General features: G+C 36.9%; 1 protein-coding gene across 11 annotated transcripts in view; it reads left to right on the top strand.

Annotated features, from left to right (window-relative positions):
• The window catches only part of LOC140235664 (uncharacterized), a 107,708-nt gene that overhangs the window by 28,115 nt on the left and 53,668 nt on the right, over window positions 1-25,925 (top strand). For all 11 annotated transcript variants that reach the window (XM_072315684.1, XM_072315682.1, XM_072315678.1 and 8 more), the window contains one exon: window positions 15,391-15,514. In XM_072315684.1, the coding sequence (XP_072171785.1) occupies window positions 15,391-15,514 (124 nt within the window). The remainder of the gene's footprint in view (window positions 1-15,390; window positions 15,515-25,925) is intronic.

Here is a 25,925-nt window from a genome sequence, read left to right as displayed (position 1 = left end):
ACAGCTGATTCATTTGTTCTCAGTGTATGTGTATGTGACTTTGCTCAATGCAGAGAGAGGTTCTGTTATGCATGGGTGCACACAAATGGATTCTTTCACGACCACTACTTTAAAGAGGGGTGACACAGGACCCGCTGTTTTGGAAGAGGGGTGCATTGTGTATCCTTTTCTTCACTCCCCATCCCTCTTTCCTTTTTAAAGGGGAAGTAAGCTTACTAATGACTTTTCTCATTCCATTTGACCTTTGCCTCTGCCTTAAGGCTTTGTCAAGCTTAGTTATTCCTTTTTGTGAATTCTCCAAACTTATGTATATAACATAACCAGTATGTCTTCAGAGGGTACATGTTGTAACTTATTTTTCTGTTTTGTTTTGTTTCTTGTTTGTGTGTGGAAAAAAAAATGAAGGGTAAACTGCTAATTATTCCATAGAGTATGGCATGAGAAGAAGCCTTGTTCTTATTTTTTTTTTCTTTTTGCTGAGCAAAAATATGTTATAGCACATCATTCTTGTAGCTTTCATTCACACAACCAGGGTTTAATTTAATGGCTGTTTGTACTGGAAGACCAGAAATGTTCACATGTATTTTGATTTTCTGAGAGCCAACATTCACAGAATTAAAATGCACACGAAAGTTCTTTTACACTATGTGTGTTGAGTGCCAGTAGAAATTTGCAAAATTTTCATTCCATGCAAGAAGACTGTCGACTCCAGTTCGCAAAAATTTGATGCTGCAAAGAAAAAAAATGTCTTGATTCAAACAGTAGTTTGAGGAATCATAAAGATACACACACTCTCTCTCTCTCTTGCTCTCTTTGTCTCCATGCCCCCCCCCCCCCCCCCCCACCGTCCCTTCCCCCTGGAGCCGTCTATCTCTCCCTCTCACTGTTCAGAATTGTAGCAAAAGCAGATGGCACAATCACTCATTATAAGAATTCGATTACATCATAAGAATACCATGATAACCATCGATTAAATGTTATTACTTAAGCAATGATCTGCATTCTTTAGAAAGTTGTCTGTGGTCAAAGCCATATCAACAGCTTTTCAAAACAGACTCTATCTTATACCCACTCTGCTAAATTTTATTATGAGTGTATGGAGCTATCTCGTCCATGCATAACTTCTTGGCCCATGGGAGAACTGTTCCATTGACCCCTTAGCAAATATGGCTTCCCTCCTGGCCGATCCTTCTTTATGTTTGACTAGCCTGCCTGTAATCTGTTCCGCAAGCCAGATCGCAAAGATAATCAAGTCAATACAGATTGCCAATTACCCGGATTACCAGCACAGCATGCAGTTATTATTTATGTGAGACATTGAATGTTGAACTGAATGCTCCCAGAATCAAACTTAAAAAATGGATTGGAAAAACTAACCCCTGTATGGAAAAAAAAGGAACAAAAAAATAATACACTGGGGATATTGAGAGTAAGTTATACTTGAGAAGGATCGAACAAAATTTTGAATTTCTCATAAACTATTCAAATTACTATAAGTAATGATTATGCTCTAGCACAGTAGTTATAGATGATGTCCTAGCCCGTATAAAGGAAAAAATGGCAAAGAAAAAAAATAATAGACCAAGCTTCAACTGTTGAGTAAAGCATTCCAACATTACAGTAATCTATGCTGTCTTGATAATTGGGGAAAACATTTGAATGTGAGTTATTGCATGCTTCACTGAAGAAGCAAAGCTTTGACCATTAAAACAACAACAATAACAACAAATGCTGCTACTGCTACTACTGCTGCTGCTACTACTACTTTCACTGTTGTTACTGGTGTTATTCCTTCTATTTTTTATTTTATTTTGTTTATTAAATTTATTTCATATTTCCATTTTCTCAATGATGAAATTACAAAATTATTGATAACAAAACAAGAATACAAAATATATATACAATCATAATGTTTTGATTGTAGAAGAAAAAGAAAAAAAAATATGCTTGACACAAATGTACATGGTCATATCATGTGAAAATGTCACTAGTAAGTATAAGAAATATGATGGGGCCTACATAAAAGCTTTAAAGCTTGTAAAACTGTAGGTTCCCGAGTTCATAGGCATATAATTTTACACGGAGAATGGATATGTTTGTCTTGACCAACTAAAATTACACCAGTACAAAAAATTGATGAGTAATAAACTAATGAACCACATAGATATCGCACAAACCAGACTGCATACAAATCTCGCAGTGTTTGAATAACAAAAATGCTATATTATTAAAAGATGTATCGGTACCATGAAATAACTTGAATAACTTGGTGCTGCGGACAAGGACAAAAGACTGGGAGCATAAAAAGGTTGCTAAAAGCTTCTAGCAATGCAACTTCTACCATTTTACTACCACTATACATTTTCTTCACCTACTACCATTGTCAATCCATAACTGAATACTGCTTTATTTATTCTGACTTAATTGATCGATGCATAAAAAGGTTGCTAAAAGCTTCTAGCAATGCAACTTCTACCATTTTATTACCACTATACATTTTCTTCACCTACTACCATTGTCAATCCATAACTGAATACTGCTTTATTTATTCTGACTTAATTGATTGATGTATTATGTTATTTTTTTTGTTAGTTTTTTTATTCATTGAATTACCGAATGATATTTCTGCTTGTAGGTAAAACAGACTGGTTATCCAAGGGCTGTTTCTCACAAAGTTTCACACTTTGAATTATGTTTCCAAAAACAAAATCCAATCCAACAAGGAAAAGTAGTATTGTGATGACCCCACATTGTCATCACTAATTTCTTCTTCTTTTTTGTCACACAACTTTGGATCGTTCCACCGGGGGGCATTAGTTGTACTGTACGAAGATATTTTCAGGGATACGGGCATGCAGCCCCATACTGTGAGGCATAATTGGTAACTTGAGACCAACTTGGGTGGGGGAGTGGGGGCTTTTCAGAGACCAGAAGAGGAAGGAGCCTCGATTTGGCCGATTTGGACGATCCAGGCCACGCAGCTGCCGATCAGGTTTTGATGTGAACATATCAGCTGTCTGACTCCCCTAGCCCTGGTCTGGGGTAGCGCCAAGTGAAGTTTACAATCTCTACACAGCCTTGTGTCACATTACTGGAATGGGTAAAATTGATAGAAGGGAAAATGATGCAAGGAAAATATTGTGTATAACAGTGTTTGGTGTAATGAAAGACAATTCTTTTCTTTATTACATTAGTTGGTTTGTTTGTGTATTTTTTTTTTTGTGCTACAAGAGCTGAATTCCTGATATTTCTCCACTGGTTCTTTGGAATTTGTGATGTAACTGACATAATTTCTTGACACCCCAAGGTTTTATTTAAATTCCTAATTTTCACTGTATTAAGAACCCTATCAGGTTTATTTGAAAATTGGATTTGCCACTATATTTCTTTGTGTGCTTTGAGTATTAATTGGCACAGAAAATACCATAGTGTTATACACTGTATTCAATGTCCCTGGCACAGAAAGGCTGTATAGCTGTTCATAACTGTGACCCAATTGTCTTTACTACAAAATCACTGCATAGATTTTTGCACCTATTTTTAATCATTTGCGTGGAGTATCTTTCAACACATTGTGCATGCTATGCTATTCTGACCTGAAATCAAGGTGAGGATTTAAACCTTCTGGTTTATAAAACAAAGTTTTTGGATTGTTTCTGTCATTCTGATCTAGGTGATGGAAAGGCAATTTCCGTAAATTTCGAAAAAAGTTATTTGACAAGAAGAAAAATATATAGAAAGATAATGAGGTACATTATATTTTAATATAAAGTTATCTGTATCATCTTATGCCCCCTGATATATCTTTTATTATATCATATTTTATTATTCACGCTCTGCTGTGTGTTGTAATTATGATGTATCATAGCAAATTTTGTCTTCTTTTAATGAAAATGCAAGGGCATTATATTATGCCTCATTTTATTTCAATATACTTCAGTTCCATTCAGTTTATTACTGTAGTTCTTCCACAAAACATAGATAAGGAAATTAGAAATTATCTTGGGTGTGCTTTTATTGACTTCATCAAACATTACTAATAGTGGAAGAATTATAAGCACATTAAACATGTTGTAAGTTGTGTTTAAGGGAACAACAAAAATCTATTTTGTATAGGGGTTTGAGCAAATAGTTTTCTGTAATATGCAGCAAACCTACAGTTCAAACTGTTAGAACTTTTACATTTTGGTAAAAATGCATGTGTAGACGAGTCTTTTCTAATGTTCAAACAGTGTCTGTAGTAGGCCTTTAACTGCTGCTATTGTAGTATCCAGCACTAAATGTGTCTGAACATTGTTATGTCAAGCTGTAAAAATAATTGAGCTTTCACATTAAGCCAGGGGTGCCTAGCCTTCTTTCCAGGCTGTCCGACTCTATTCTGTCTGGAATTTTCATTGTGAATCTGAACAGCCCCCAAAGACAAGAATTTATGCTGTAGCAAGGCACAAAATGGAGGGAGCTTTCACTGATTCTGGACATGAAATCAAAGAAGATGGTATGATCTTTCTTCATTGAAATTGATCAGGAAAGTTTAAAAGAATGTGGATGTCCGTAAGAAAGACTATGGCATCCTAGCCAACTCTCAGAGCAAATGTCAGCAAAGCCCAGCATTGCCCTGGGCTGCTACTTAATTTCATATCTGCTTTGACAGTAATATTTCAAAATCCATTCTCCACCTGTAAGGCAATCAATTTGATGCTAATTTGTGAGCGATATCATTGCAGGGCATTGCCTCGATTCAGCCACAAAACAGTTTTATTTCGTCACAAACTCAGAAATGCAACTACATGATTGGCTAATATGGACAAGTGGCTTTTCTTTCGTTTGGATTATACTGTAAAGCATGATACTTTTGTGGCATAAAATTTTCGCGAATTGGAGCCAATGGCCTTGCTTGCAACATGAAGTTTTTGCATGTTGCTTCTAACATTCAATGCATATAGTGTAGACAGGAACTTTCCCATGGATGCATTTTAATTTCCCGAATCTTGGCTCTCGCGAAAGTTGTGGAATTAAGGTGCATGCAAACATTCCTCTTTGTACAGTAACTGTTTTGTTGCTTGCATATTTCTGATATAGTTTAAACAAAAGATATATACATTCAATTAAGGTATCTCTCAAATAGCTCACAACAGAATTTCTTAACCTTTTGATCCACTCTCCGCTGGTATATTGTAATTTCATGAAGGGGAAATTCAGTTCATTTCAAATTGAGTCAATTAATATACTAATGTCTACTGCAAAGTATGATTGAGTTTACAAAATTTGCATTGATGAACTACTTGTCTGATGTTTGCACACTCAATATGTTACGGACCTTTTGCACAGCTTGCCATTATAGAAGAAGATGATGATAATCATACCAAAATTTTAGTCAGGATACAAGAATTTGTGGTGTCATGGCAACAGAAGTATTTTCTTTTTCAGTGGCAAGAATCAGATGGAGCAAGTATATCTTTTGTCAATGTCAGTGCATAAGCTCATGGAAGTTTGTTCAGAGGATGCGATCATTCTAACCACACAGTTGAGGAACTGTAAGAGCAGATGCATCATGGGATAGGGGTCCGAGACACCGGATTCCTCCGGTGTCATCGAGAGGTCATTCTTTACACTTGGAGTTCCCTTCTCCCCTTAATCAAGTTGCCCTGAGAAAAAGCCCAGCTTTGTCTGTACAAATGTCAGTATTCTCATGTGTGTGTGTGTTTGTGTGTGTGTTTGTGTGTGTGTGTGTGTGTGTGTTTGTGTGTATGAGGAGAGAGAGATATACAGAGAGTGGATAATATCACCATTATCATAGTATATCCAACCAAGCAAAGGCTAGTGGCCAGCTAGAGCACAAGCCACAGTGTAATGAGTGTATTTAAACTCCTGGGAAACTTTAATGGTATCATACCATTGGTAGCAGTGATTTAAAAAGTGTTCGAGCTATCATATTTGATGCATATGTGTATGACAGTTGTGTAATCAGATAAAAATCAGATAAAAATGTTGCAGTAAAGCCTAAAATACAAAGAGATATCATGATATTTCTCAATAAATCATAACTGTAGATGGTTTATTCTAAAAACAATGTAATTATAACTATTCACATTTTGTTTATTCAACAGTGATTAACATTGATTATATTGATTATCTTCTTTTTTTTTTACATTGGTTCTTTCTGTTCCTAACTCACATTTTAGAACTATTTGCATTGAATTAAGCATTAAATGTGGGTTTTTGTTTCATCTTCAAATGGTAAATAATGCCTCTTCTGACAAAATTGTCATCCTATTGTCATCAAATTGGCAACACTGAATTTCACTGCATATCTTAAATTGGAGAAGAACAGATGGGTTTGTTAGATTTCATGAAATGTCCACAATATCAGAAACAAGTTTACAGACATGTACCAAATTGAGAGAGAGAAGACCGAATCTTATTCCACTAGAAATATGTTGCCAATTTACAAACCAGTTTCTACAGATGTAGTGATTAACCGGCTTTAGACAACTTGGCCACCAAACAAAGGATTACACATGAACAGCAAAGGGGTAAAAATTAGAAATGTTTTCTTTAATCTACTGTGGTCTGTATGAAACTTAAAATATGATAAAATCATATTAGATAAATAGATGCAAGCCCTTACTAATAGTGGATTTTTGGGCTTCTTGTCTTACAGTAGGGAATCCCATTTGCATGCCTTAAATGAAGAGTTGTATAAATACAGTGGTATGTTGAAGAGAGTATCATTTTAGAAACTCCCACGAAGTATTGAAAGTGGAAGGTAACATTTAGTACACTTTTATTGACCGTTAGATTTTGAATTGAATTTTTTTTCGGAGCTCACCGTAAATTCCAGTACATTACTAGGCTACCTTTGCAGACCCGTGCACTGCATGTGTGTCCATCATGTATATTTTGTGAAGAAAGTTCATCAAAACTTACAAACATTTCTATATACATTCTTGCCACACACTCTATATGTTATTACATCAGCTGTTATACTTTTAGATTTGTGTTTATAGATAAAAAATACAGAAGACTGCAACAAAAATGCTTAAGTGTGGCTGACACACAGAACTACTGAGTAGTTGAGTTTTGTGCATTATTCAAATTGTAGATAACTGTTGACTTCCAAATTTCTCAGCAGTGGCCTAAACAAGTCCCCTGAGGTTCATATTTAATGTTTTGCTGCATTTTGGGAGGTCTGTGAAAGGTATCCCCTACCTTTAAAGAAATGATATAGTTTTGGTTGAGGTGGGGATTCAGGTTTCAACTTTTTTGTGAGATAATGAAATCTTATAAAATCTGAAATTGCATACAGTCCTCAAAGGAATTCAAAGTTTATTTGAAGAAAATTGGTTTTGAAATGGCTGAGATATCCAGAAACAAAGTGGTCCTAATAAAAGGTGGGACACACCTCTTATTAGGACTACTTTGTTTCACTTTTTTTTTCATATCTCAGCCATTTCAAAACAGATTTTTATCAAGAAAGTGAACCTCGTGAACACACAAGTCTTCATTGATATTGACAGGGAATACCAAGGGGTTGCATGTCACAATGTAACCTCTGAGATATCGTTTTCTCAAAAGAAAAAAAAATCCACTTTTGCTATTGGAAGAATGATCTAACTCTGTAGGGAATTGATAAGTCTTGCAGGCAATTATAGAGAAAATAGTGAAAAAATGGAAATTTTCATGTGAATCAGTTTTAGTGTTCAACCAGGATAGATTAATTTTGGGTGTTTTAATCTAAATTAAAATCAGTATAGAAATGTAAAAGATAATATAGAATATTTGCCCATAGGTGTGTACTGTAAAAGTGTAAATTTTCACGACGTTGAATTTCCGCGCATTTCAGGCAACCGGAAACTAGCGCGAAAATAAAAGCAAGTGAATATTTTTGCTTGCCATATGTTCCAGTAGCTGATGTCTTGTTTCCGCGGAATTAAAAAACATGCGAAACTCTTCTTACCTGGCTGAGCGAAAAAAAAAAAATAGTCTTGCAAAAATATCAACTTTTACAGTAATAGAATGTATGCATTATGTTGGTCAGCTCATAAGGGCTGTATATTTTAGTTATATAGGACTGGTAGGGATTAGTTATAATATTAGTAAGGCTATATGCTTTGTTGTCCTGTTCATTGCCAGAGAATGATAGGCTGTTGTCATTCTGAGTTACCACGTACTCTCCGATCTGGAGTGTTTCTACAATTTGTTTGATGAGTTATTCCAAGACTTACCAGGGGCGGATCTAGCTTTTTATAAAGGAGGGGGTTGGGGGCGGTATGCGAGGGAGCGTAGCGACCGAGCCCGAGCGAGCGGAGCGAGCGAGGGGGGAGAGTCTGGGAGGGGGGTGTCCCCCCTTCCACAGTAGGGAGAATTTTTGAAAATCTGTGTGTGAAAATGGCGTTTTCTTGCATCTAAAACACCACTATTTTTGGTATAGAGGTCATTGCCATAAATAGAAAAAAATAAAATTACAAAAGTTTAAAAAAATATAAGATAAAAAAAATGGTCCCCAGATTTTTTATTTATTTATTTATTTTTTTTTTTGGGAGGGGGGTTGCAACCCCCCCAACCCCCCCTCTATATCCACTTCTGCTTACTGACTGCCTTTGGGGAGTGCCTGAAGTCTCAAACCAGCAAGGTTGGTCCAGGGCTTTGCATACAAGCAACCTCACAAATGCCATATTCACAGTAAAGGAACCACAACTATTGCAGTCTTATAGTAGCCTTTTAACCATGCTTTGGATTGATTCTTCCTTCTACTCTCGCAGTATAATTCTTGATCAGCAAACGTCTTGTGCAGTCTTGAAGTGAGACTAGAGCATCTATTTGTGACCCGCTACAACAAAAGGATCCTAAAGTCGCTGACGGGTGAGCCAATCATGGCCCAGAAAAATGCTATTTTCAGGCCTTCCCTTAGATCATTTAGCTTCGAAATTTCGGCAGATGATAGAAGATACATTAGACTACAAAATTATGTTAAAAACAGAAATCCAAACGTTTTGACAGATTTTGGTGATCTGACTTCAAACTCGATTTTCTCGGCTCACCCGTCAGCGACTTTAGGATCCTATTGTTGTAGCGGGTCACATTTTTATGAATTTCACGAGTCGGGTTCTGTTCTTGAATTTAAAAACACACGATATAGAATATCAATTCTGAACCTGATATGAATGTGATGTACACCATACATTTTTCTGTTCTTTACTGCATTCCAAGATTACGGATTTAACCCCTCCCAGAATTGGTGGGATGTCCCAGTTCACAAATAATTAGACTTGCTAAATATATGGTGTATATAGACCCTACAGTAATACTTTGGTCCTCGAGGTCTTTTGTTTTTGCATATGTATTAGAGTGCATTTTAATCTGAATGTGATGCTGACAAAGGAAATAATTTTGCACACAGCCTGAAAGCCAGACTAATTGTACCAGCTCCTGAAGACTTCTCAGCCTTTTGGCTAAGATCATGTGTTTTTTCCCTTCTAACCACAAGTAAGAATGCTTTGGTAAGGGTGTGATTGCCCTGGGTTGGCCATATTTAGCAGTCCGGGGAAATTGCTTAGGAGCAGACCAAACTCACCTCACCTTCAGTCGGTCTTTTGTTCGACCATTTTACTATCCAGTTATTTGTAGCCTAAAACTTCAGTAAGATTATAGTCACAACCCCTGCCATCCACCTAAAACTGGTATGGATTGTGCAGAGTGATACATACATAGGTCTACATACATACATACATACATGCATACATACATACATACATACATACTACTACTATACTACTTCTACTACTCCTACTACTGCTACTACTTTGGGAAATATAGTCATTTACCTCAGCAAAGTGCTCTGAGCAAATCACAAACAGAAAAAAGAATACTATTTTATGATCAAGGGAACTATTTTGTTCATCATGAATGAAAGGAAAGCTATTGTGGTGTGGTTCAATTTAATGATCAACTCATAGTATAAATATCAATGTGCCATTTTGCTGAATACTAGAATATATACATTTGTGCTTTTTTATATCTGTCAGAGTCACTTTATATACAATTAACTATTCTGAAAGATTGATTCTAAATATTGTTCAAGGGGATTTGATCTTGAAATTGGCAGTGCTCCTGTGACAGTATTTTTTATATATTGCCTCCAGCTAAGCATTTTTTATTGTAAATTACTTAACTACTACTACTACTTCATTTTCTACTAAATACTACGGAAATAATCATTACAATACAATAAGTATAATGTTTTTCTTTTGTTTAATTCATGACATTTTGCTGAAATTTTAAGATATAATATTTGAGCTTTGTTACATCTGTCAAAAAGTCACTGTAAAATTACAGGGAAAATGAGGCACTATTCAAAAGAAGGATTCTATATAAATAGTGCTCAGGGGTCTTTGATCTTGAAATTGGCAGCGCTCCTGTGACAGTATTTTGATATATCGCCCTCCAGCTTGGCTTTCTTTTTTCTTTTCATGGCATGTGATCGCTTTGCAGCAAGGAATTTGCAATCTCCAGCAAGCGACATGAAGATTGGGATCATTTATCAAGGAATTTCTGCTTTGATTGTCCCATTTTTCATTTACATTATTGCAGCGAGAATATCCTCAAATATTATGGAGTTGTTTTCAAGTGGGTCCTCTGTTGATATTTTATATGTGTATTAAAGAGCTAGAATGCAGTTACACTATGTCCTTATTTATTTATTGTCTGGCTAACCATAGATTATCTAAGTAATCTGAACAAAGAAATCTCATCAATTTTGCAATTATTTTCCATGTGTCATGATCAATATTCTGATGTCTGACATGACCTGTTAACTCATCACATTATATTGAAGATGACAGTAGTGAAAATTCAAATATTTTTCGTAACTTTTTATTATGAACGTTCCTAAGTTTGTAAGTCTTTGTCAATGAATTCGTAGGTACACAAAAACCTCAAAAGAGAAGGGAAAAAGAAAAAGTAATTTAAGCCTTTCGACATTGACCTCGTTGAAGACGGGCTGATTTTGCTACAACATGCATTTCCCATAGACACTTGCCCAAGTATACTCGGGACTCGTCCCTAATGGGTTAATTGAATAGCAAAGAGAAAACAAATGAGCTCTTAATAGGTATTGTCTGAGGAAATGTTGTGGGTTAATTTTTTCAATTTTTGAATGTTAAATCGTGATCACATTACAGTCTGTACATTTCTCTAATCAAATCGTCCACTCCTTAACTGAGGATCTTAAATATCTTGTTACCGGTACTGATAGTTTGTGAAATTGATAGATTGATCGTTTATATTGGAAACTGTGCTAACTTCAATGATGCGTGATGTGTCCTACATACCAGTCGTAAGTGTTATAAAAGGAGTAATAATGGATCACTATGGATGTCTCTCCATTTACTCTGTGGCTGGTAATAGCATCGGGCAATATAAATTTAGTCCTTGCTTATCCTGTAGACTTGTCAGATCCACACAGTCGCAATTACAATTCCACATCTCAATTAGATTGCCAGGGCTTGCTCAGGGCTCATTAAAGCGAGAGGCGGCAGCGAGTTGGGCTCCCCCGGCGGAGTCTGCGGTGTAGAGACGTGAAGTTCAGTAGCCCCTAGTCCGATATGTGCACGCCTGTGTACTGTTGATGCACATACCTTATATGGGTAACGGAATGCTAATTGGGGTAGTGTGCTGTGGGGACTGGGTAAAGACAGTGTGAATGTGTGGCAGTAGAGCAAAGCAGGGAAGAAGGAGAGAGAGAGATAATATTATCGATAGTTCTTGATAGGGTTGATATGTTTACAGAGTAAAAAAAAAAAAAAAAAAAAAAAAGAATTGTGTTAGGAGTAGGGTGGACTATGTATCATATTAACTACAAGTTGATTACCAGACAAAATAATTAAAGGGGAAGGCTAGTAACTGATCAGTGGGAATCAGTGGAAGTGCTGGGAGATGATTGTGGCAATCCTTATGGGATTCATTCAAGAGTTCACTGTATATCAGTATATCTATTGTTGTGTGAAAATGATTTGCTTCAGAACGGTCTCACATTCAAGTAACGTGCAGATTAGTGCTCCGTCACTGACCAGGGACGCTAACCTGGAAGCATTAAACTGCACATTACTTGAATATGAGACCATTCTGAAGCAAATCATTTTCACACAACAATAGATATACAATGAACTCTTAAATGAATCCCATAAGGATTGCCACAATCATCTCCCAGCATTTCCATTGATTCCCACTGATCAGTTACTAGCCTTCCCCTTTAAGGGAGACAGAAGTATTCACTGTTCCATGAAACAAAAGATTATTCACCCTTGGAAATAGAACATAAAGGCCCAGTCATAACTAGATAGACAAAATGAGTATATACTGAGATTTATATTTGATTTTGACGTCAGTGACTACTTATCCCAGACTTGAAGAAAATGTTGCCAATATATTTGAAATTTAATGAGCGCATCTAGGATAATGGTCATTCCTGATAGCCAGGGGGCTTGCATGAGACTACAGCTTAGCAACAACAGTGCATGTAAACTGGATGCAAGATAATGAAATATATGAAGAGTTTAGTCGCAAAAACCGATAAGTCCATTTTTGCCAAATGGAGATATTTGCGATTAAAGGTCAAGAAAAGTAAAGAGAATAATAAGAAAATTTTTGCTTCTTTTGACCATAACTTCAAAAATGTACCTTTATATGTAGTGACCAATATATCATTTAAAAGGTATTATTTTGTACTTTATGACAGATACCATACTTCAAAATCTTCAAAAATGGGCTTATCGGTTTTTGCAAACAAACTCTTCATATGTAGTTGCCAGAGTTGAATGGGTATTCATAAAATAAAATGCAGTACTACACATTGAGTTCATCAATTAATGCAGATGCTTTTTATGGTAGCTTTTTATTGCAGGTAAGGTATTCCTCATAGCAATGCCTTTGTGTTTTGTCAAAGTTGTGTCAAAAAAATGAGAAAACACAAAGCTTCTAGTGTGATAATTGAGAAAAGTTAGTATTATTATTATTACTAACAATGACCATAGTACATGTGACTTGTGTTTGCATTACTGGCCACACTTTTCTCAACAGATATAATTATGTGTAATTGTTAGAGTTATGTCGACAGGTACGTCATGCTCAGATCAAGATTTTTATGTTTTGAGTTGAATTGGACAAATGTAAAAGGGTCATTGAACTTTCCCTTAAAAGAATGCTATGTCTATCAACTTTTCCCATCAGTGAATTAGAATCCCTAGCTGGCACCAATGGAGCATCTTGCAAAGTCTCTCTGATAGGACATAAAATGGAGGTCCTGCGTGTGAGAGAGTCACAACTCATGCATGTAAAAGATCCCGCTTCATTCATTCATCGCAGAGAGCAGGGTTTCTAACCCGGTGAAGTGGTCCTGCCTCACATCCAACTGGACCCCATGGAAGACCAGCTTAGTGTAGCTGAATATGGGCTATCCAGCCATCTTCTCAGATGGAAAATGAACAAACAAACAAACAAACAAAGGTGTGGGCTAAATTTGAGTATAGGCCATCTTGGACCAGCTGGAAAAGCCAAAGGTTAAATGCCATTTAACTCTACTCTACATTTAACTCCACATGTTATGCCCAATAACTAAAGTCACATTACACTGGATGTTCTAGAGGCACAGTTCAGGTTCAGATATGGGTCAGATATCACAAAGGTCAAAACTCAATAGGTCAGAGGCCTTTTTGAAAAAACAACAACAACAATAACAACAAAAACAAAAGAAAAACATTTTTTAAATCTATTATGACTCCCTACACCAATGACTTGAGATAAGTAAAGTCATACCATGCACAGGGCAAGAACTTATAGGTACAAGACAACTAGAATGTTTACAAAAGGTCAATGAACTTCCCCTTCAAAAACACATGGTGTGGGCAAACCTATTAATTTGCACATCTTCTAGAAGGGTACATGATGTGTATTTCCCCAGTATGCAGTTCTTGTTGGTTTGGATACTCGTTAGGCAGTGCCTACCGATGCACATTACTAATTGGTTTATGGCTCTCATTATCATTATTGTTATTTCATAAATTATCATTATTTAATTGTGAACATTATCAATATCATCATTATTGTGATTTTCATAATGACCAGTGGTTGTAGTGTTGTTGTTATGAGTTGTGTTTATTTTAGTCAAATGGCAATAGGTGGATTGTAAGAGATAACAGTAATCCTAAACTGTTGTGGTTATTGTGGTAGATACAGCAGTGGAAGTAGGTACTTCTCATTTTGGGGAGATTGCTTCATATAATTCCCACAATTATTGTCATAGCTCTTTATCATGTTAGAAGTAAATAAGACCTCTATCTATAGATCCGGCATTATGAATGCTGGAGGTGGAGGTATTTTGCATTTTTGCTTGCCAATTACAAGTTTTATCAGTCCCTTTTTTCCCCGAAATCAAGTGATAATGTGTGTTTTACAAGTTTGTTCTTTCAATACCTGGCAGTATAGGATAATACTTTTATATGAAAAGTTTGTTCGCAAAAACGGATAAGTCCATTTTTGAAGATTTTGAAGTACAGTCTCTGTCATAAAGAACAAAATAATACCTTTTAAATGATATATTGGTCACTACATATAAAGGTACATTTTTGAAGTTATGGTCAAAAGAAGCAAAAACTTGCTTATTATTCTCTTTATTTTTCTTGACCTTTAATCACAAATATCTCCATTTGGCAAATATGGACTTATCGCTTTTTGCGAGCAAACTCTTCATATCTTTTCTTTGCCACTATCTGCCAGAGCATAATTCATTATGATAATTGAAAATAACATAGTGCAGAAATGAAATGAAAATGAAACGAATTTGTTTTGCATCACTTGGCATAGTAAATAAGAATCTCAAACACTCTCTGAGGGATTCTATGTTCCAATTCCATCTTGGGCAAGATGTTTTTAGCTCACCATGTCTCACTTGACCCAGGTGTCTAAATGGGTACCTGGTGACACTAGGGTAAGAATAATGGCAGGGCCCTCTGGTAGGACATGAGCAACATTGAAGAAGCTAACCTGGTTGAAGAAGACCATATTTTCATTATTGTTATTATTATCAGTAGTAGTAGTAGTAGTAGTAGTAGTAGTAATAATAGTAGTTTTAGTAGTATCATCACCATCATTAATGAATATCAATCTTTGTATTATTATCATTGACAGTTGTATTATTGTTGTAATTGTTATTATTATTATCGTTGTTGTTATTATTATGGTTATTGTTATTATTATTTTTACAATTATTATTATTAACATCATCATCATCATCATCATCATCATCATCATCATCATTATTATTGTTATTATTATTATTATTATTATATTGATTATCATAATCCTCACTATCACCATCATCATTTATCCACCCAGGGCTCAGGAGGAGGCAGAACAGAATGGCCCTAGTGAGGAGACGGAGGAGGAGCGCGCCAGGAGAGAGAGGCGGGAGAGGAGGGCCAGGGAGAGGGCTGAGAGGGAGGCGGCCGATGCAGAAGAGGTAAGTCTACCGGTACCCTGCCACACCCATTTTACTAGTCTCATGTCCAAGGCCCCCAGTTGTCTTCATTTCTTTTCTCTTTTTTTCTTTTTTTTTTTCTTGTGGGTAATTTTATGTAAATTTGAGGTTAACGGTGTGTGTGAAGTATAAACAATTTGTGTGGTTATTTCTTTGCATGACTTTGATGTAATAACATGGCAAAGAATTTATTGGTTTGTTGGATTAGAGCTCATCTTACAACAGAAAACCATCCCATCATAGCACTTTAAAAGTTCTTCATTTATGTCGCCAAGACAACTACCAAAGATTTCTTTGAGGTTGTTGTGTTTGTTTTGGTCTCAAGTACCCTAGTGGAACAAATTAGATTTTGTTAATGAGATCAGTCGTGTATCAGATACTGTTTTTCAACCCTGTGACATTTCTAACAATGAAGTCATGATGTGAATTAACTATATAGTATTTGAGGTGCTGACTAATGGATTTTTTCATCATGTGTTTGTTCAATGTATGAAGAGTTTATTTGAAAAACCGATAAGTCCATATTTGTCAAATGGAGATATTTGCCAGTAAAGGTCAAGAAAAATAAAGAGAATAATAAGAATATTTGTGCTTCCTTTGACCATAACTTCAAAAATGTAACTTTATAATTATGTAGTGACCAATATATCATTTTAAAAGGTATTATTTTGTACTTTATGAGAGAGACTGTACTTCAAAATCTTCAAAAATGGACTTATCGGTTTTTGCAAACAAACTCTTCCTATGTTTTCAAAAATTTCACTGTTCCCTTGATAATGTCTTATTTCTTCTCTGTACAGTTCTGCCATATCATTTCAGTGTGTTGACATCAGTTTGTTGTTGAGACAAAACATATCTGCCCCATGGGCACTTTCATGAATTTGTTGGACATGATCTTCATGAAAAATGTTTTCTGTTCATGTGTGGAATATTTTAAGAGTTTTATTGCAAAATGAGCTAACTCCATTCTCATTAGTTTGAGATATTTGTACTCTTCTAAACCAGATTTAGACACTTGTGTCCGTTTTCTCGTAAAATTTGCTAAGAGCTAATTACACAACCTCATTTAATAAAGATGCAGTGAAGAATGATGTCCAGACTGAGATGTTTATTAGATATCTCATGAAATGAAGTGAAAGTGATTAAAGAGTTTTTGTATTTTTGTGACTTCTCATAATTCTTAACTACATATCTATAACAAACTCCTTACAAACTGGGAAGGAAATAACAGGACATGACTGTAGGACGAGAATATTGTTGCTAATAGGAAAACAGAAATTTGTTAATTGAGTAATTGAGTGATCAAGAAGCAGCTCACATGTATAGATTAAGAGAGATAGAAGGGATAAAAGATGAGGAGAAAGATGGAGAGGAGTAAAGAGTTGGAATTTGAGATCTGGTATCACCATGTTGAGGAGAGCAAAATAGAGAAGAGAGAAGAGAAATAGAATAAAATAGAACAGAGAATTTAGAGATGACCAGACATGGTATTAGTTTAAAAGCAGGAAAATGGTGATTCTGCTCCATAGAGTTCTATGTCTGCTTGTGTCCTTTTGCTGCTCAGAGAGATGAAAAAGGGTAGATGGTCTCTTTTCCAAAATGGAGAGATAAGAGAGAGGAAGATATGCATATAATTCATTTTGCAGTAAGTGATTAGCAAAATATGCTTATTGTAGAGTAGAAAAACAGTCACTAGATAGAAATATAAGAGCAAAATTCATGAAAACCAGTGAGTATAAAATTGAAAGATTTTTTTTTTTATCACATTGTAATCAAAAGTTAAAGTGTACTTACTGCATTTGGATCTTTGTTTGGATACAACTATCTTTTAAAGAGATATAAAGGTATACAGAAATGTGTTTACGTAGGGTAAATCTAATTGTGTGTATAGTCTTTACCCCAAGAAGCCATCACTCCCCTCCCCCCCCCCCCCCCAACCCTGGGGGCTATGTTCAGACCTCACTGGGAGTTCTAGGCCAAACTTCTGGCCTGCCTTGGCAACGTGACGATGGGTTCATGCCAAGATCGATCTAGTGGCTCGTCAAACTTTTGGCAGCTCAGTAATGATATCATTCGAGCCTGCCCTACCCTCAAGAAGAGGGCCAATTTCATGGATTGTTTTAAAAAACTTGGGGAAACACACATTATGCATACATGCATTGAAAGATTTTGTCACTTCACAGGGAAGGGGAAAAAATGCAGACTCATAATTTGCTCATGTTGAGTGAGGGATTGCCTTTCCCTCCACAATAAAGAAATGCTACTCAACATAGAGAGCATGTTTCTTTCAGTGTTAGAGAATAACTATCCAGTCACATTTTTCTTTGAGGAGAATGAGGAGAATCAAGCGATTGTGTGAGCGAAAACAAATAAGTTGAAGTATGTGAGATTATCTCCTGCATGTTAAAAGTGCTGTGCAATGCCATATGTGCGATGTTTGTGTTTAAGCCAACTGTGAATCAACATGTTGTGTTATTCAAATTATTATTTTTATGCCTCCGCCACGAAGTGGTGCCGGAGGCTTTATGTTTTCGGGTTGTCCGTCCGTCCGTCCGTACGTACGTAGGTCCGTCCGTCCGTCCGTACGTAGGTCCGTACGTCCGTACGTACGTCCGTCCGCATTCGTTTACGCGATAACTTGAGTAATATTGACTGGAATTTTACCAAACTTGGTCCAAGTATAAAGTATGATGGGGCAATTACTTGATTAGATTTTGGGTGAAATCGGCCAAAGGTCAAAGGTCAAGGTCAAATCATGAAATTGTATTTGTTTGCGCGATAACTCAAGACTGGATGAAGCAGCTTTCACCAAACTTGGTCCAAGGATGATGTATGATGGGGCAATTAGTGGAGTAGATTTAAGTGACATTGGCAAGAGGTCAAAGGTCAAAAGGTCAAGGTCAAATGCTAAAAATGTTGCTATTTTCCCCATATCTATGCAATGCCCAAAGGTATTTTCTTGAAACTTAGTGTAGACATGTACTACTGTGTAAAGATTCTCCAGAGAGAGTTACATGTCATAAGGTCAAAGGTCAAAAGGTCAAAGGTCAAAAGGTCAAAGGTTAGGTGAAAATGTTACAATTTCACTTTTCTCACAAATGGTTCAATGTATTTTCATGGAACTTGGTACATACGCATGTACTGACTGGCAGGGATTATCTAGGGAACTTAGGGGTCATGGTTCAATAGTCAAGGGGTCAAAGGTCAAGGTCAACTCCTCAAAATTTTACTATTTCCCCCATATACTAGTATATTATGCAATGCTTGCATTATTAGTTTTAAAACTTAATATATACATGTATTACCTAATGGAGAATTCTCTGGGAAATTTCCAGCCAGAAGGTCAAAGGTTAAGGGTCAAAGGCCAGGTTTAAATGCAAAAAAAAGAAACCTATTTTGTACTGTACTTACACTCTTTCTTCATACCTTGAGAATTACTCAATGCATAAACTTATAAAAGGGACGGTCAGAAGTCAAGTAAAAATCCTCAATTCCCCAAATATGTGTACCTGCACTCTTAGACAATTATAGCAAACCCAGTTCAAGGAAAGTGAACATTCAAGATATTTCTGACAAACCTGTCATTTCAGTATTTTGCCATTTATGTGAAACTGTCATCACACATTGTGAAGACATTGTACTATACACCTATTGGGAGAATCATGCATTATGGCGGAGGCATCAGTCGCCATAGCGACATTTCTAGTTTTATTTTCTTCTTGTATTTTTGGGGCTTTCTTTCCTGGCAGGTAAAATTCATGTTCAGGCAAGTGTTCTGTAATGATTTGAAAATCTGCTTGCCCAATTGGGCAAGTGGTAAAAAAAAAAGTTATGTAGCACACTGCTAGGGGAACATCCACTGCTGAGGAGACTTGAACTAAGGACTTCAGGATCGATAGTCTCTAGTTTTATGCACAGGGCCTCAGCAGCTCTTCATTGAACAGCTGTTAACACAGGTCATGCACTCCCTCCACTTTTTCATTCTCCATGTGCTCATGCAAGTACTCACCACTTGGACAGCGTGCCAATTTGATCTTTTTTTTTAAATCTGGCTCCTTCTTAACCCGTTGAGGACGAGTCCCGAGTATACTCGGGCAGGTGTCTGTGGGAAATGCGTGTTGTAGCAAAATCAAACCGTCCTCAACGGGTTAAAGGGGGACTTTCCCCAAATCTAAATGGGCCGTGACGGGAGAAAAGGGCCCTTAGGGCATTATATACATAAAATGAGTTTTCACCTCCATATTGTAGAAGAAACTCTGAAGTATTTGGATATGCAAACCTTTGTCTGAGATTCCACTCCTAAATGCTCCAATTACGACATTCAAAACAGCATGTTTTGTCCAAATCCTGTCACTTTTTGATGCGTCTATGCATTTCCGCGTAGTTAGCTAGTTGATATTTTTTGCGCGTATTGCTTTGTTAAACTTCAGCGCCGTTTTCTGGCGTATGCGCGCAGCGGTGCTAAGGGCCTTTTTCTCGCGTCACGGCCCAAATGTTTATTCAGCATACCTCCCTGGCACAAATATGAATTCAGGGAGATAAAGGAAACACATTGTAAAAGTTTGAGGGGAATGGAAGGATGCAGTCAGAAATTATGAATTTCTTAACTTTGTGGTTAATTCCATGTCTGTTATCTTGTCATTTCTTTCTCATAAGTACAATTTTTTTTGACATTTTGCTGACATTGTTACAATGAATATCCTTCTTTTATACCCCAATTACACTAGAAGAAGTTCCCGCTACATTGTTGAAATTTAGAAGAAAAAAAAATCCTAGGATGTAGCACCAACTTCGTTGTTTTCAAAAATGTGAAATTGTCCCGTGCATGCTACGTCCTCGCCATGTCCTTACTAAGTTCATGTTGCGTTGGTGGTGTTCCCATTGAGTTTATTGTGCGAGCAGATGCGGTCGGTGAGATGAGTGAGGTAGGGGAAGGTGGGTGTACAGGTATATACATGTAACAACATCTCTTACTGCACTTTCCTATAGACCTACCTGGCATATATATCACAACAAGCTGGGTGCAGAGGAGGAGGGGGCGGGGAAGGGAATGACCTATATATATCAAGATCCCCTACCCTACATTCTTGTGATCCTACCTGGTGCCTAGCAACCAGACAGATGCAAGGAGGGTGGGGAGGGGGTTGAATGCGTAGCTTACCTGCTGCCTAGCAACAAGATGGATGCAAGGGAGGGGTTAATGTATCCACAGCCCTTACCCAACATTCTCTCCCAATCTATGTGCCACACGAAGCACCAAGATGGATGCTAAGGTGGGGTGGGGAGGGAGGGGGGTATTCATCAACAATTTTCCTATGATCCTACCTCGTGCCTAGCAACAGGATTGATGCAAGAGAAGGAGGGGGGGGGGGGGTTCTAAAGTGGCATCAGAATTCCCTACCCCACTTTCGTATAACCCTAGCTGGTGCACAGAGCAATGAGATCTATGTAAGGGAGGGATGAGGGGTTAGTAACAACATCCCATGCATCACTTTTCCATTAACCTACCTGGTGCCTAGCAACAGGATGGATGCAGGAGGATGGGGCAGGGGTGGAAAGCAACGCCCCCTCCCCACTCCGTAGTCCTGCGAAGCTACCTGGTGTCATAGCAGAGAGATGGATGCGGAGGGGGTTGGAATTGAGATGAATGAGAAAGATGAAGCTTGGCAGACGGCGCAGTAGTGAGGTACCATGGGGGGCTGGTCTCTCCACATTACAGACAGCATTCATCCAGAAGAGTGCTCTGCACTTTTAGACCCCCGTAAAGCATCACTCGTCTGTTAAAGGGGGCAGCTCTTCCAAATCTCCAGCTCTGCCCAGTGGCTACCAGCTTTCACCCTTAGAGCTAGAATTTCGTATAAAATCATAATTTCTGGCCTGGCATCATTTTGGAGTCTCAAGCATGGAAATATGGCAGAAAGGACACAGATCTCTGTCCTTTCTGCCATATTTCCATGCTTGAGACTCCATACTTTAATCATTTTGATTAAATAAGAGAGGAAACTCGAGCAAAATACTTTTAACCCGTAGAAGACTGGTCCGGAGTATACTCGGGCAAGCGTCTATGGGAAATGCGTTTTATAGCAAAATCAGCCCATCCTCAACTGGTTAATGGGAGCACAATCGATAGGATGATAGGTGATAAAGCTTCTTGCTGTGTATGCTGCCAATGAACTAAGGTGTTTTTGAGGGTGGGATTGGGAAGGGAGGGCTGGAAATGAGAAGTTTGTGTATCTCAGTCCCACCTTTATACTATATGGCATTATATCTGCTTGCCACATTTGAAATGACTTTTAATAGAAAGAGATATTAATAGAGATTAGCAAATTAAAGCCTTTGACAATTTTACAGGAAGGAGGGGCAAAATGGGCTGAGAGCTTTTAAGACAGAATAAACTTGAAACATTTACAAGCCTGGTGGTATTAAACTGATGAAGAGAGGGTTATGGTACCTACTGTCCACTGTGACATTTTGAATGTTTATTACTCCCGTGTGCCAGGGGGTTCATTCTCAAGAGAGCGTTATGTGTATCGATAAATAAACCAGCTGAGCTAGCTCTGCGGCATCTAGTGGGTCGTTGGGGAGCTTTTTCACGCCCACATGAAGAGGCTTCCTCGGAGACGCGTTTGTCGGGGCGACTGTCACTTGATTTCACGTAATACGCGCTGATGACAAGTATGTGTAACCTTTTTTACCCCTGGATGCTGCAGCTGGGTTGCTCGGGTTGCAGACGTAGACATCTTTGTCTTAACCCTGTAAATACCAGCCTCACACCTCTCAACCAACAATAAGTATGAAGGATCTCTCAATTGTATTCAGGCTAGACACTCATATTTTTCCCTGGTTCCCTGTTTGGATTTCGGATATCTTTAAATTTCAAATTGTAGCCCGAAAAGAAAATGTATTGGCTTGAAATAAGGAGAAACACAACATTAGGTTTTGAATCCTAGTTGTCCAATCGGGCCACCAAATATAAGTGTTGTTGTTTTTCTTTTATAATTGGTGGCCCTGCATCAATATCGAGGGATGGATGATGCTTTTTTACACATGGGACAACAATCACCCCCCTGTTTAGATGCAAGCCAGTTTATACAAAAACTCGACGCTAATGTGACCATTCCGGAAAAAACGCCATATAGATGTGCAGTTTCTCACTGCTCATGTTGTTATGGTCATGAGTGACAGGTACAAGGTCACCTTTCATGCTCACTCCCATTAAGCCCCGCCCACTTATACCGTTCTATGGTCGCCATACGTTCAGATGCACAATGGCATACTTGCCAACTAGTAAGATTTTATCAGATTCAGTAAGATTTTTTACGTCAAAAATAGCAAAATCAGATTTTCTGTCAGAGAGATCAGATTTTAAAAAAATATTTAGATATACCTTTCATGTGTATTTTCTGAAGATTTGACCGAAAGTAAGATTTTTAACTACAGTTTGCATATAAAATAAGATTTTTGCAATCCACAAGTAAGATATTTCGTCTCGAAATGTCAGCAGGTATGCTATGGACACAATGGAATGCTGATTTGTTATCAAGTTCTGGTTCAAAACGATGCTCTAACTGTTGTTTCGCTATACGTCGTTTCGTTATACATCGTTTCGTTAGTCAGCGTTAGGACGTATAAATTCAACGTACAGCTATACTGTTTTGGTATATAGCTATAACATTCTAGTATGAATTTTTTGCATCTGAACACCCTGCAATTTGAAGAGGTAAACTGCACTGAAGGGGTTGTGGCAAACAAACCCTGAAATACCAAACAGAATGTTTTGAGATCCGCTGCAGAGTAAACAAATGAGAGAAAAGCAATCATCTGATTACCCCTAGACTGGACAATAATAAAGAACACTGGACAGTCGTAATTGTGATAGCCTAAAGCTGCATTGAAGGGTTGTGGTAAAAGCCTGAAGAAGTGAAGTAGGGGACAGAATGTTTTGAATCTAGTCAAAAGGAGACTTACGTAGATAGCTACCTTCACCTATTTTGACGGCACTCATAAAAACTGCACACCTGTATGCATCAACACTGCCTTGAAGTGGCGAACATTTCCATTTACCTGGGTCGTAGTCTTTTTATTCTATTCAGGCTATAGCCTCTAGCCAAAATCATACAGTTTCTCTCACTATCTCTCTTTCTTTCTATTTATCTTTCTATCTATCTGTCTATCTAGTTTATCTCTCTCTATATTTATCCATCTATCAATTCATCTCCTCATTTCTTATTCCCTTTTGAGATGACATGTCAGAAGCACTTTGGATGAAAATATTTAATTGATTTCGGCTTGTAAGAAATGTTTCGCAAGTTTGTATTCTTTTTAGAAGCAGTAGTCCTTTTCTATGCCTTCCAAATTCCATGTCATTTCAATGAAAGACATGAATATTCTTTTAATATGAAAGCTCAATGTTTTAGTTTAAGGTTCCTTCATCTTGATTGCAGTACAGGGCAAGTCCAAGATAATGTCCCCTCAGATGCTCAAAATTCATCTTGATTTTATCAAAAAGTTATTGATATCATCTTGTAGCCAAAGAGTTAAATCATATGTTTCCAGCAAAGAAAATATTGAATTATGCAAATTTATGCAAGAAATATGGCCTTGATTTGCATAAATCAAAAACAAACCTTACGTATGGGACAAATTATAAATATTCATCTAAAATCAGTTGAATTTGTCCTTGACCTAGTTCCTTTATGGACATGACCCCTGTATGAGTTAGTATAATCTGCAATTGGTAAGACAAGGTCAGCACATTAATTATGCAAATTATGCACTTTCCCAGAACATAGTGTCCCATACGTAAGGATTTGAGTATGTTTTTTTAAGTTTTTTCTGAAGATTTGTAACATTGACCAATCATACTTTAGGAAGTTCTAATTTATTCATTTCAACTCCAGATTAGCAAAACTAAATGAGGAAATTTAATTAGTCCTTCATCTTATAACTAATTAAAGTTTGCTTACGTATGGGACAAATGCCTTACGTATGGGACATTACATGCAAAGTGAATGGGAAAACCGCCTTTTGACATGGATGCTATATGTCCTTACATTTGTTTGGTTAATGGTTATCTTTGCACCTACTCTGAAGAATATGTCTATATATCTGCCTCTCCTACTCAGATGACCTCAGGGAGAGTGTAAGAACAGCATTATTGAGTCATTCTATGATTAAGAAAGGAAAATAAAGAATATTCATTTATACTTGTAATTTCTTATTTTCATTACAGGCTGTGCAGCTGGTCTTGAATTAACATTCCCCGTTAACATTTTGATATTGGACATTTTCTTAATTCAGTTATCATTTTCAACTTTACCTCTCTACAAAATGACTTTGTCCAAGAATGGGATTCTCTGAGTGTCATTTTAGGTGCAGTACACTGTTCAGCATGTACCACAGGTTGTACAGCCTCAAAAGCGAAATCAAAACAATTGTGCTTATGGCGCGCATCAATGACAACATTATAGGTCTTACTGAAAAGAAAAATCACTTAAGGTGTGAGCAGGTAACTTTGTCATTACTTGAGTTGATAGCAAAGGAAAAACCCTATGAGAGTACACTTGTACTTTTTATTTTGATATGATTGTTAATATTTCAACTGTTCACCCTCAGAATATGTCATGACTTATCAAGGTCATGAACATGATTTCTGAAAATCCTGTAAAATGAAGACTATAGTTTACATTTGCTATAAACCACAATATCAATACTGGTTCTGTGGTTGGAGTGCTAAAAACACAAATTACACAAACAAATAGGAAATTCAATTTTCTTTTCTATTTTGTGTTTGAAGAGACAGATGTGCTCTGAGACACCTTCATCAACTCATACTTACTTTGTACCCCACATCTACACAATTATCAACATACACTGCAATCTGGTAGTGTATGATCAAATGAGGTTATTAGAATTTATTCAAAATTGTAATTTGCAGATCAGTGAGTTACTTAAGTGTTTCAAATCTAGATTTGAATGTGCAAATGATAATCTTTCCTGTATCACTACACAAGCATGTATGTATGTACAAAGTAGCACAAATTTTGTCGTCTTTGGTTTCATAGACACGAAGCCAAGCAATTTGAAAAAAAAAAAACAGAAACAGCATTGGTACATACATTCTTCTATCTCCTTAAAATCTAAAACTTTCATTAAAATTTGATTGATATTGCAGTTCAGCTAAAATTCACATGGCAAAACATGATGATTACAGAGCAAAATGAAGTACTCTTGTTGTTGTGTTTTGTGCTGCATTTCAAACAATTATAAAGCTTTATAAAAACTTAGACAACTTGCAAGGTAAGCCTAGAGCTACTGAAAGTACCCACTTCAAACTGTATCTGCAAATACATTGTACATGACATTTGATTCTAAAGTTGAAATTATCAAGACT

The sequence above is a fragment of the Diadema setosum genome, chromosome 12 (genome assembly GCF_964275005.1).
Source record: "Diadema setosum chromosome 12, eeDiaSeto1, whole genome shotgun sequence".
Classification (NCBI taxonomy): Eukaryota; Metazoa; Echinodermata; class Echinoidea; order Diadematoida; family Diadematidae; genus Diadema; species Diadema setosum.
The sequence above is the reverse complement of the archived record's forward strand: the minus strand, read 5'-3'. Positions and strand labels throughout refer to the sequence as shown.